The 12500-nt window shown below is 36.5% G+C and overlaps 1 protein-coding gene across 1 annotated transcript in view; it reads left to right on the top strand.

The window, feature by feature from the left end:
* Window positions 1-12500, top strand: part of LOC137984667 (dnaJ homolog subfamily C member 7-like) — a 28356-nt gene that overhangs the window by 4782 nt on the left and 11074 nt on the right. Inside the window, exons 3-9 of the mRNA XM_068831904.1 lie at window positions 1964-2088; window positions 5716-5829; window positions 6768-6842; window positions 8589-8707; window positions 9547-9616; window positions 10783-10866; window positions 11570-11734. Coding sequence (XP_068688005.1) covers window positions 1964-2088; window positions 5716-5829; window positions 6768-6842; window positions 8589-8707; window positions 9547-9616; window positions 10783-10866; window positions 11570-11734 — 752 coding nt within the window. The remainder of the gene's footprint in view (window positions 1-1963; window positions 2089-5715; window positions 5830-6767; window positions 6843-8588; window positions 8708-9546; window positions 9617-10782; window positions 10867-11569; window positions 11735-12500) is intronic.

Genomic DNA, 12500 nt, shown 5'->3' with positions numbered 1-12500 from the left:
AAACCATCCTGGCGGAATTGCTGATGTTTCCAGCATGGAAAAGTATCCCCGAATACACAAGACAGATGGCGTTAATGATGGCTACAAGGCATTGAAATTGTATACATCTAAGTTAAACCCAATGTGCCAATCATTTTTCCAGTATCCAAAAAAGAAATGGAGTTTTAAGGACAGGGTTTGATACGAGCCGCGTCCAGTCAGAGTTAACTCGCTTGACTCCATAATGAAGAATAATTATAAGCACAGCAGCACCCCTTTCCCTTTAGCATCAGGGCAGCAGCCATACTGTAACTCTGTGGGCAAATGCTGGGATCCCAAACAGGCACAATCATCATGGTGATCACTGGTCACTGTAATTAGCAAAGTCTTGCACATTACAACATGCGCCCATCCACCTCCCAGCTTCGCCGTTGTAGCTAAAAGGTCTTTGACTTTTACCAATTAGCACTTCAAGATGCTTGCTATTGCTCGGCTGTTTTGATTAATTTTTGCTTGTCCATATTTTTCGATGAATATTTTGATATGAACAAACTTGAAGATTCAATGTACTAACTTTTCATTCATAGCTTTTTGATAACTCAGATGAAGTGTTCTCATTAAACTGTCAGTCATTTGAGAGTGGCATGTTTTTAACTTACACTGTACCAATGACATACCTTGTTTTCCTTAATGTGCATTGTGAGAACTTTGAGGTCAATCTCAAACAAAAGAAATTTTTGCACAAATTGGTACTGCTATGTTATAAAAGAATAATAATTACTGGTTCATTCTTTAAACTGTGTGTCTATCGAGTTATGGATGCACTTGAGACATTGCTACAATGTAAGCACTCAAGAAGCTAGAGTCGTACTCAGCTCTTACATCTACGCTTCTTGAGTGCTTATCAACCTGCCACGTGCATCCATAACTCGATGGTCGCATGCTAGGCATGAGCCTATTCTTAAATATCATCACCATTATTATTGTTATTTTTCTGACTGCTCTGTTGTTGTAATTGCCAAATACTAAAATTTCACCTGTGTAATAAAAAGGCATACATTTTCACTTTACAATAATAAAATATTATTAGGCCAGTTTAGGGGTTAATGGGTTAATTAGGCCAATTGTTACCTTTTGAAGTAATCTAATATAAGAAAAGAAAGGGATTTGAACACCATAAATTATGCAAAACAGTGAGGCATTTGACTTCATTCTGTGGCCAACAGGGTGAAAAACTGGAATCATCATTATAATTATAGTAAAAAAATATTGTCATTATTACATGTATCATTTTTTTTTGCCAGTGAATTCTTGGGGAAATTTTCAAAGCAAGGATTGAGACAAGTTGTTGCAAGTGATAATGTACATAACAGTCTGCAGAAATGACTTTATTTAAGGCCCCGTGCACACATATCTGGATATTTTTTAATCCGCAACTTTTTCTTTCCGAATACGCGTTACATCCTCATATATATCTGGCAAATTTGCTGGTGAATCTGGAACTTTTTGAATATGCTCTCCACAGTGGATATTTTTTAATCCACTATGAATCTGGAACTGTGTGGATGCTAAATCCAAAAGTTCTTTCATCAGGATGATGTAACAAGATCGAGCCTACATGTAGTTCCTTACCATGAAATCAATTCTCAAGATGGCTGCTGAGGGCAGTATTATTTTTTTTATTGCGCATGCTCTGTTACCTCTGTTTCCTTGAGGATTCCTGAGTGCTTACTAGAGTGAATCCGGATACGCTTCGATTACGTGTGGATGGGCAAATTCGATTTTGAATACCGTATGTGTGGATGGGAATATTTTTGAATCCGGGAGAAAAAGTTGCAGATTAAGAAATATCCGTTTGGATGGGGCCTAAGTCTTGAGGTTATAATAAGTGCTTGTGCTGCTTCATCCCTGCTTTAAGGAGTAGGTATGAAGCAGCACAAGGTTCAGATCATAACATCTGAATGATTATTTTTTGTTGTTTTAGAGTTGGCTCCAACAGTAGCCACATATTATGGGAACCGCTCGGCAGCTTTCATGATGTTATCAGCATATAATAAAGCATTGGAGGATGCACAGAGTGCAATAAAACTTGATGAAAATTTTTTAAAGGTCAGTATGAATAATAATATAATAACAATAACAATAAGTTAACAATAATAACATTAATAATAATAATAATAATCATCATCATCATCATCATCATCATATAATTATCATGAAAATTATCAATAATAATTATAATTAAAATAATATAATAGTTATATCAAGCTTATACCGAGGAATCAGCTTTGGAATGTACAGTTGTATTGCTCTCAAAGCGTGTTCAGTTTTGCAGTGTTTATTGTTACAAAAGCCTCATGCCAAAAGTAAAACAAAGGAACACGTAGCGTGTTTGGAATGCAGGATAATTTTATGGTCAGAGGGAGAAATCGGTCAATTAATTTCTGAAGGGAGGTGTATTCAAAAACATCTCTCTTCTATTGTCACAGAAGAAGTTGAGCTGGAAAAGATTGCAGGAGGATTTAACTGTTAAATGTTGCAAGGAAAGACACGGCAAGCGGTTCGATTAATTTCCAATGTAAGCAAAGGGGGTCTCTTAAATATGGATACATTAATAATTATTGCAATCAGTGAGGATGAGAATGGTGATATTCAAATGAAAACGGCACGAGAAGTTCTGATAGACAAGCACCTTCAAGGGAGACACTTCTAACAAAGCCAGATGTAGATGAAATCCATAATGACCCTATCAGCTTTGAAAGATTTACTGGAGAAGCAAGTAAGATAGCCGCTATCAAGACGTAAGGTGCTGCCGGCCCCTTGGGAGTTGATGCCTAACTGCAGCAGCCTATGCATGGCGCCGTTTCTGCTCTTCTTATAAGAGTGCTTTGGTGGATCTATGCAATGCACTGGCTGGAATAGCAAGATGCCTGTGTACCTCAACTGTTCATCTGGAATTCAAAGCATTTGTGGCATGCAGGCTATAACCACTCAACAAAAATCCGGGAGTACATCCAATCGGCATTGGTGAGGTGCCACGGTGTATAATAGGAAGTCAATTCTCAAAGCCATTTTTTTTTCTTTTTTTTTTTTAATATTTATTTTTAATTTGAATATCACACCTTACTACAACATTAAATACTTAACTTATTAATTGACAGAAAAAATTAATTGACATTATCGCAGATTACTTACTTACAATACTCTCTTGATTATTAAATTTCAATACTAACTCTAAATACAATGTTGCCTTACAAAAGTAGAAATATACTATTTACAACCTATCAATCACATAACTTAAAAAAAAAAAGGCAAGGAAAAAACACGTACAAACGCAGAACTAAAATGAAATGGAAGCAGAAGCACGCGTTTTTGCGTCGTATAGAGCTGTTTTTGTTTGCTAAGATTGGCATTGAGAAGGAGCTAAAAGGTTGTTTTTACAAGATGATTTGTGATTTGCATTTGCTCTTCTCTATAGACAATTTACTTTTAAGGTATGCAAGGAAGGCTTCGAAGTAATACTTTTCTCCATCCCTCGAGGCACAATAGATGTAATACTTGGTAATTATTAAGCAGAGGTTTAAACCAAGTTGTTGGCTAAAATCATTTGTAAAGCCATAGATTATGATTTCATCATTCAACACGATAAAGTCATCATTCTTAACATTCCACCAATGAGGAAAGCTTTGCCAGAAGGCCTGCACATCTGGACAAGAAACAAAAAGATGGGTTAGCCATTGGGGATGATATCCAGGAGGTCGCAGGACCACTACAAGTATGTGCAGGACACGAAGCCGGTTACGAAGCGGCTGTTCATGCCATGAAAGAGATTATGTCATCAGAGGAAACAGAAGCAGTTATTTACTGGTAGATGCCAATAATGCGTTCAACACAATAAATCGACAAGCTGTGCTGCACAACGTACACGTAGGATTGATTTGTCCTGCAAAATCAACAGTGCTGAACAATACCTATCAAATCCCAGTAAGGTTATTTGTAACTGGAGGAGAAGAAATTGAATCATTGGAAGGAATCACTCAGGAAGATCCTCTTGCAATGGCAATGTACGTGTATGCTCTCACAGTAACACCTTTAATTCGAAGACTAAGGTCAGATGAGCGGAGTGTAAAACAAGTCTGGTACGTGGAATGATTCTACAGGTGGCGGAAAGATTAATCCATTAAGAAGCTAAGATGGTGGCAGCGTCTATCAACCGCAGGCCCACAGATAGGATACCATCCAAATGCAAGTAAAACACATCTCATTGTAAACCACAGTTCCAGGAAGAGGCAATTAAAGTCTTTAAAGGAACGGGAATTAAAGTAACAACCGAAGGACATGAGATGCTTGGCACAACAATTGGTGCAATATCGTTTGCTGAAGAATACGCATGTACATCACACAAAGACTTTGTTGAGGAAATTGAGAATCTCTCCCAGGTGGCAGAACGTTATCCCCAATAATAATAATAATAATAATAATAATAATAATAATAATAATAATAATAATAATAATAATAATAATAATAATAGTTATTATTATTATTATTATGATTATTATTCACCCTTTTTTGTGATAACGCTTCAAGATTCTTGCTAGGACATAGTATACAAGATACATGTAGGGGTTTCATCAGAAGCTGGTCACCAGTGGTATACTGTCATCTATGTTGTCTCAAATTTGCCTCTCACCGCCGGCTACTCTGCCTTGATTTTTACTCAAACCCTTGTAAAGAGACAAGAGTGACTGCCCCTTACATCGATTATCACATACAGAGCACAATTACTGAATGCTGATTGGCTGAGATGGAGGGCATTTTTTTAGTAATCAGGAAGGCACTTTTAGTAATCAGGAGGGCATGATTATTTGATCCTGATTTGTTAACAGTTGCTTATCCAGAGCATGAGAAGCAGGTTCTCACTTGGATTTTAGTGCTTTTTGTCCACCTATAAAATACATTTTAAGCGATGTTTCTGTTGACAGCAACGATTTATTGAATTCAACCAATGAAAGTGTGTTAAGTTGATTGTTATTTGTCGTGGCATTGAATGGGCTTCCCTCAATAATTTTGCCCTTTATGTGATAAACATGTAATTGCAATGTTCCCTCATGCAATTAAGGATTAATTTTACTTAAATTTTCCAAATACATTTAGCCCTCATTGTTTCATGATTCAGGCAATTTTGTGAAACTTTGAAAATATGTGTGAAATTAATCCTTAATAATATTTCCCTCAGGCCCATGTGATTACAAATACATGTAACTTTGCCCAGGAATCTACTTCAAAAGTTATTGAAGCCCCTGTACATGTAAAAAGTACAGTGCTTCACCTGTATTCTGATTGGTTGTCTTTGAGGTGATGAGCAAAAAACTGTTCACCTCTAAGGAGCCAGAGAAAGCGAAGAAAGAAAAATAAAATAACTTCCATTACATATACAGTAAGTGGTCTTTTTTGTTTAAAGTGGGGGATGTACACAAGTGTATGTTATCTTTATCTTACAGCCGCTCTTGAGCACTGCCACTTAAAAGTCTCCTTCACTGTTTGCCACCAGTTTTGTTGTTACATGTACATTTCTGTTTCACAGGCGATATCATTAAACATGGCTGAAAATACTGTACTGTATGTAATTATGGAATCTGAGAGTTGCCAAATGTTACAGCTTAGGTGCAAGTGCTCACAATATTGCTTCCATCAAATTAAAAGAAATTCTGATCGCAGATACATTTTGTTGACAGGGATATTACAGAGCAGCCAAGTGTCATCTTGCAATGGGTTCTATTGCAAATGCAACACAGTACTTAAACAAAGTCCTTCAAAAAGATCCCCAGAACAAGGATGCCCAAAGTGACGTAAGAATTAGTTGTCATGGATGTTTATGTTTACTGCTGTACATACAGTGTTTTCATTAGCAATTGAAGTAGTCAGAGAACAGTATGAAGAAACAGGAATTTTCTGAAAGAGCAAAGCTCTGTTGCGACCATAAATGGTTGTTAAAAGAAACATTTACAACTACAGTGTAGCTCAAGAATTTGGCTTATGCAGGCCTGAGTTTAGCCAATTCCTGCTAACTTGAACACCCTGGTTTACACTCAGTACGTGTATGTTAATACTCTTACAGTCTCTATGTGGGATACTAGACAAGTGTCCTGTGTGGATCACCTTATATTGCTTAAATTCACCTTATTTATCATAATTACGTATGGTAAGCAATTCTCTGGCTAAATAGAGCACTCTGATTATAATTATAGCTGCTTTTTGGTTGGGAGTTTACAGTAGGAACCATTACCACGGAAACAGTCCATTTTTCTATTTTTTTCTCTCTCCTGGGAAATTCAAGTTGAGCAAAACACTTTTAATTAATGTTTAAAAATTAGGGCAGTTTATTTTTATGTATTGTAGTTTTACATGTACTTGTAAAAGGTTACTGTTCAGCGTTCGCTGATGGAGGATACAGGTTGCAATTATTAACCAAGTCTGATCACTCAAAGAAACAATGCCATATATGTAATACTCAACTTAATATTAAAGTTCACTTTCTCTGGACTGTACTGGGTAATAATTATTGGCCCTCGTTCATTTTTGTACAGACCAAGCACACAGTGAGGTCCATACTGCCATAACCTCAGACCAATAGTAAGAGGTTATCCAAAAAATTTCAATTTTCAAGGTTTCATTATGTTTTACCCTGAAAAAATGTTATTATAACAATAATCTTATTATCATCATCATCATGATTACATTATTATTATTTTATCAAACTGAATTCTGATATCATTTTTACCTTCAGCTGCGTATGACACGATTGGTTCAAGAATACGAGTCATCAGCATTTCAAGCTCACGATAAAGAAGATTACAGAAAGGTATATCCCTCGCTTTGATGCCAAAAAAATTGGGAGGGTTGGTACACTATTCCCCTAAACACAACCCTGTACCAAACCCCTGTGCCCCCCCCCCCCCCCCCTTCCCTCCTTCCCTCATTCATAATCTGCAGCATGGTCTTGGTTTTCATGGGCCAAGTTGATTGATATTAAATTTGGTAAACTAGGTTAATGTTGTAATGTTAGTCTTTACGTTTTGGTCACCTACGTGTACATGTAAATCAGTTTAGCAAGGAGGACAGTGCCATCAACAAATAACTGTATGTACATGTAACCTGGAAACAAAATTAATGTTTACCCAATCATCGTAGTTTTGTGCTTATTCCATCCTGTTTAGGCTCTACAGGTTTGGCAAGGTATGAAATAACTGCCGTGGTAGAAATCCTAAGAAAGATTGTGTATTCGTGAGCATTTAGAATTTTGTAATTGGGATCCTGTTTGGGTTCCTTAAAAGGATTATGATCCTACAGTAATCAAGATGTTAAGCGCTCTTTATACGTCACAGTTCAGAAGAATGCAATTGATGTGAATTTAATTCTAGCCATTAAAGTTTTCTGTAGATCGATGTATAAAACAAAACGAATAATTAAATTAGTCTGGACATGAAATGCATGTTGGTTTTACACGTTGCACTTCGTCAGATGCATTGAATTAAATGCATGCATGTAAATTACTTTTAATGTGATATAAATTATAATGCACGTTAATTTGACCCCGCAGTCAAATTTTCTTGTACTGTGCATCACATGTGCACAAAGGATTTGCAGTTGGAATCAAGTCTGGAGTTTGCATGTACATAGGAGTAAGATTTCAATAGGATTTTGATTTAAATGTACAACAGGCAGGTACCAAAGTCGGCCCAGATCAACTCGGATCCCTCACCTGAGATCAATGTAAAAAAAATTATAAGGCCTCAAGAAATCACCCGAGCCCTAATCTTTAAGCTAACCTTGGTAAAATCAGGGCAAACGTCAAATAGTTTGGGCTTACAAAACCGTATTTTGCCCGATCCAAAGTGAGCTATTTGAGCTGATCTGGTCCGATTTTTGTACCTGCCTATTTACAACAGGAACCAGCTCATTCATAGCTGGGCTCCCTGTTGTAGTAAAGCTCAAATGTGGTAATTTCATGCCACATGCTTTTTTAATTATTAAACCTAGTGTTTGGTGGTGTTTCAGTTTGCCTTTGTCAGCGTACTGTATTTGTAGTTTCTAATACTTTCTATCCTGAACTGGGTGGAAGGAAATAGTTTAGGCCAAAGTTTCAAATGGGGAAATATAACAGTGTCCTCCTTAACAGAACCCTGATTATTCAGTAACCTTAAAAGGGCAGTGTCACACTATTTTAGGCAAACTTCAAAACACTAAAAGATGTCTTTGTCTCAATGTGGACCTATAAATAATGCTGTAGTTTTGTAGCCAATAACCATTAAAGTGCACTGAAGCTATTCTTTCTTGTTTGCAGCCAAGGATGGAAAGGATGTAAATGGTTGAAACTTGAAAAAATTGGCCATTTGTTTCAAGTTTGGAGACAGTGTCTTGAGAAAGTCACCAAAAATTAATACAATTAGCTCTTTGCGCCATAAATATATAAATCTTGTCAGTGGGTTGTCATAATTTTGAGCTAAAACCAGTAAATTTAGCATGACAGTGCCCCTTTAAGGGAAGACTTTTGATTATCTAAGCAAAATACATGTACCGGTATATGTGAGGATGCTTACTCTTTTAGGTTGTGTTCTGTATGAATCATGCTCTTGAAGTTTGTCCTGCATGTATGGTATATAAAGTTATGAGAGCAGAAGCCTACTGCTTAATGGAGAAATACAGCGATGCTCTAACAGATGTGCAGTAAGTATCACATTTCCCAGGCTGATAGAGGCAAAGCCACAAAACATGTTATCCCTGAAAGAAGCAGTTCTGAATAACTTGATCCAGCCACCATAATAAAATCATTTATTTAGCATTAAAATACTAAATAAATGATTTTATTTTTGTCGCAACTACTTCAGAGGCCAATAAATTGTAAGTTGTTATTATTATTATTTTCACCACAATGTGAGGAACAACTGGGGAAAGTTTAAAGAAAGTCCCTTGTCAACTTTAATCTTTTGGGGGTTTCCTTAATTGTTGCGTTGCCCAGGTGAGCAGGGGAAGAGTTGAAAATCCCAACTGCAAAATGCTAATTTTTATTGTTATTATTAATTACCAATTATTTGACACTGTCATGGAAAGAATTATAGCCATACTTGAATAACGGTAGAAATGATGAGATTAATAAATGTTGTTTTGTACTGAATTATTGCTGAGTCGACAGTGTACAAATAATTTTGGTTTTAATTGAGAGGAAGGCCTGGAAAACTGGAGTACTCAGGCTTTGAAGAACCAACGCACTCAACCCATATATGAGGCTGAGTCTGAGAATAAAAACCCAGGCAGCATTTGTGGAAGGCAAGTGCTCTCAGTTTGCATTAACGCTGCTCCCTGTAAGCCCATTGATGATTCTGCAAAGGATCTTCGGCCTGAAGAATCTTTGTGGCCTGAAATATTCTTAAATAAAGCCCCTGACAGTGGTATCACTGAATTTTACCCTCCCTAAGGACCTTAAGAGATTAATTTTACAGTGTACCTTTGCCTTCCAGCTTTTTTTTTTTACCACAGGTTCTTGTTAATTTTTGTTCTTTTTACAGAAATATTTTGCGGAATGATTCTCTTAATTCAGATGCTCTGTATGTCAAGGGACTCTGTCTTTATTATCAGGTATTGTTGTAGATGAATGGTGCAACATGAATGGTATAATTTATTTGCATATCATACTGGAGAATATGCTTTTCGTGTTTTGTATTTTACATTGTAACTCCCCTTACTTGTTACCCTGGTCCCAGAAGTTTTTCTTGAAATGCGAAGGCGCGAAGACGAGTCACGAAGAGGTGAGAAGAGAAAAACTTCAGGTTACCTTGAACTTGAATCTCACTTTCATGCACATGCCAGCTGTCAAATGTGTCAAATTGATAAATTATTATTAACAAAGGGTCCAATGGCAACTTAACAATCACGCGTTCCTAGGTGTTACCAATCAAACGAACCAATCATGTTGACCCGTGTGTAAGAATATCAACCAACCCGAGCCCGAGGGTCAGATCCTGACTCTGGCGTCTGCATGAAAGTGAGATTCAAGTTCAAGATAACCAGATGTATTTCTCTTCTCGCGGCTTCAGGACTCATCTTCGTCGCTTTGAGGCTCAAGAAAAACCTCTGGGACCAGGGGCCCGTTTCTCAAAAGTCCCGAAACTTTACGGGCCGTTTTCGGGTGTCACAATTCCCTTTGTATCTCAAGAACGGAGAAAATTTAATACCTCAAACTTCACAGTTATTTTTCTTTTTGTTGCCTTGAAAACATGTTAAAAGATCGGCTTTCCAAAACAAGCGGTTGGCAATTTCACAAATGGCTTTTCGGGCCCGAAAAGTTTTCGGGACTTTCGAGAAACGGGCCCCTGGGTACTTACATGTAGGTGAATAGTTGAAATTTTTTCCTTGAGCTGTTGAGTCGTGTATCCAACAAAAAGTGTATTTTAAATTTTAAGAAAATAATAATATTATTCCACCTCCTGCCACAGACTGTTTCTCTCAGTAACACTTGCTATGATATGGTTGCTGAAAACCAGGGCCAACTCTAGAAATGCAATACCCGAGGTTGAAACTCTCGTAACAGTAATCTTATGTCTTTTGTCTTATGTCTTTTGGTGCATGGGTGTCAGATATGGGTGATTACAGATATCTTCAGAGATGCTTTCGTAGATACACTGTATGTGTAAGCTGCACCCCCAGTTTTGGACAAACTTTTACATTAAAAAAGTGTGGCTTATAAACCAGTGTTTACAGTATGATATTTTTGGTAAGCTTAAATATTCTCTTTTCTCATTTAGGATTTTGTTGATAAAGCTTACCAGCATTTTAATGCAGTTCTTAGAAATGACCCCGACCACAAGAAGGCAATGTTAGCTTTGAAGGTAATTGGTTCACATTAAGTTTGTTATTGCAATAAAATTATTTTATATTTTGTCCTAGGATAATAATTATTATATCACCAAGAGCCAGCAGCCAGCTAAATTATGTTGAGAACATTTAGTCTCTGACTTTAAGCAGAACACAAATAAGTGTGAAGATTTTTTTTTTCAGTTTCATTGAAACAAAAAAGTGCTACTGGTTTTGTTATTGAGTTGGCTTGTTTTTTTCCATTTAGCCCTGAAAAACTTAGTTGGAAAGTTGAGATAAAAGTCCGAGATTTCACAGAAACTGTTTCATCGTTCACTCCCTTAATGCTGAAGTTTTGTTTCTTGCATTGTCCAGTATGAGTTTACAACTCACATTTTTAACTCTTTTCCACCAGGTCTGAAAAATACCTTTTCAGTTTTTTAATAGAAGAATAAAACTTGACAGGTTAAGACTTCTTCATGGGGAAAAACGTTTCTTTGAAAATTCTTGATCATTATAAGGGAAGCTGAAATTCCTACCCAGAAGAACATAATGTGCAGTGTTCTGCAAATGCTTTCCAATCCATTTATTTTTTTAATCCTACATGTACATGTACACTGTACACCAGTATTGATGAACATTCCACACATGATTTGATCACATTATTTTTAACAGCAACAACAACAAAACGTATTGTACACAAGGTCAAGATTTCTTTTTCGTTTTCTTTTTATTCAGAAAGCGAAACGACTGCAGTCCAAAAAGCAAGAGGGAAACGAGTCTTTCTCCAAAGGCCAATTCCAGAAGGCTTATGATATTTACTCTGAAGCACTCACAATCGATCCAATCAACAAATCAACAAATGCTAAGCTCCACTACAACAGAGCCCTTGTTGCATCAAAGGTAAACTAAAGCAATCTATCAAAACAAGTGGATGAATTTTCAGCATTCATTGATTCTTATACTGCAAGCTTTAAAGACACAAGTACATTTGTATTATGTTTTATGCTCAAGAAGTGTGGACTTGTCTGAGAGACTACACTGTAGCAGCGAGAACTTAGGACGTGTTTACTGTACATTTCCATGGGCGTATTGGATCTGAGTGTTACTGGAGGACTGCTTGCAGTCTAGGAATTGATTCTTTTTGTAGCACAAGACATTTTTAATGGGGAAAACTTGACAAAAACTTAGGAATCTGAAGAAAACATTGTTTCAGTCATTCAGCAACCTATTGGCTTGGCTTAGTGTCAGCATTTGAATCGTTGAGCCGTGGGTGAGCCTTTGTGAATCCCAAACTGATCTTCTGCAATCATAATATCTGATGCTATGAAATGAATGACTATTTGAAATAGTATGTATAGTAGTAGATTGGTGTATTCGGTATCAAAATTGTACAATGGTCATTTACTTAGTATACACAATTTAGATGCAGAATGCCAATAAGGGTAACACCAGTCCTGAGGTTCATCAGAATTTATAGGATGCATACGTGACCTTATAATAAAACAGTGTGTTTTTGCTGAGTTATACTGAATAATAATGATGATAATAATAATAATAATAATAATAATAATAATAATTATTATTATTATTATTATTATTATTATTATTATTATTGAATTGTGTCAAAACAGTTTCTGTACAATTCTAGTTAATAGAGTGCACCGGT

Source organism: Montipora foliosa, chromosome 14 (genome assembly GCF_036669935.1).
Source record: "Montipora foliosa isolate CH-2021 chromosome 14, ASM3666993v2, whole genome shotgun sequence".
NCBI lineage: Eukaryota > Metazoa > Cnidaria > Anthozoa > Scleractinia > Acroporidae > Montipora > Montipora foliosa.
This window is presented reverse-complemented; position numbering and strand designations above follow the sequence as displayed.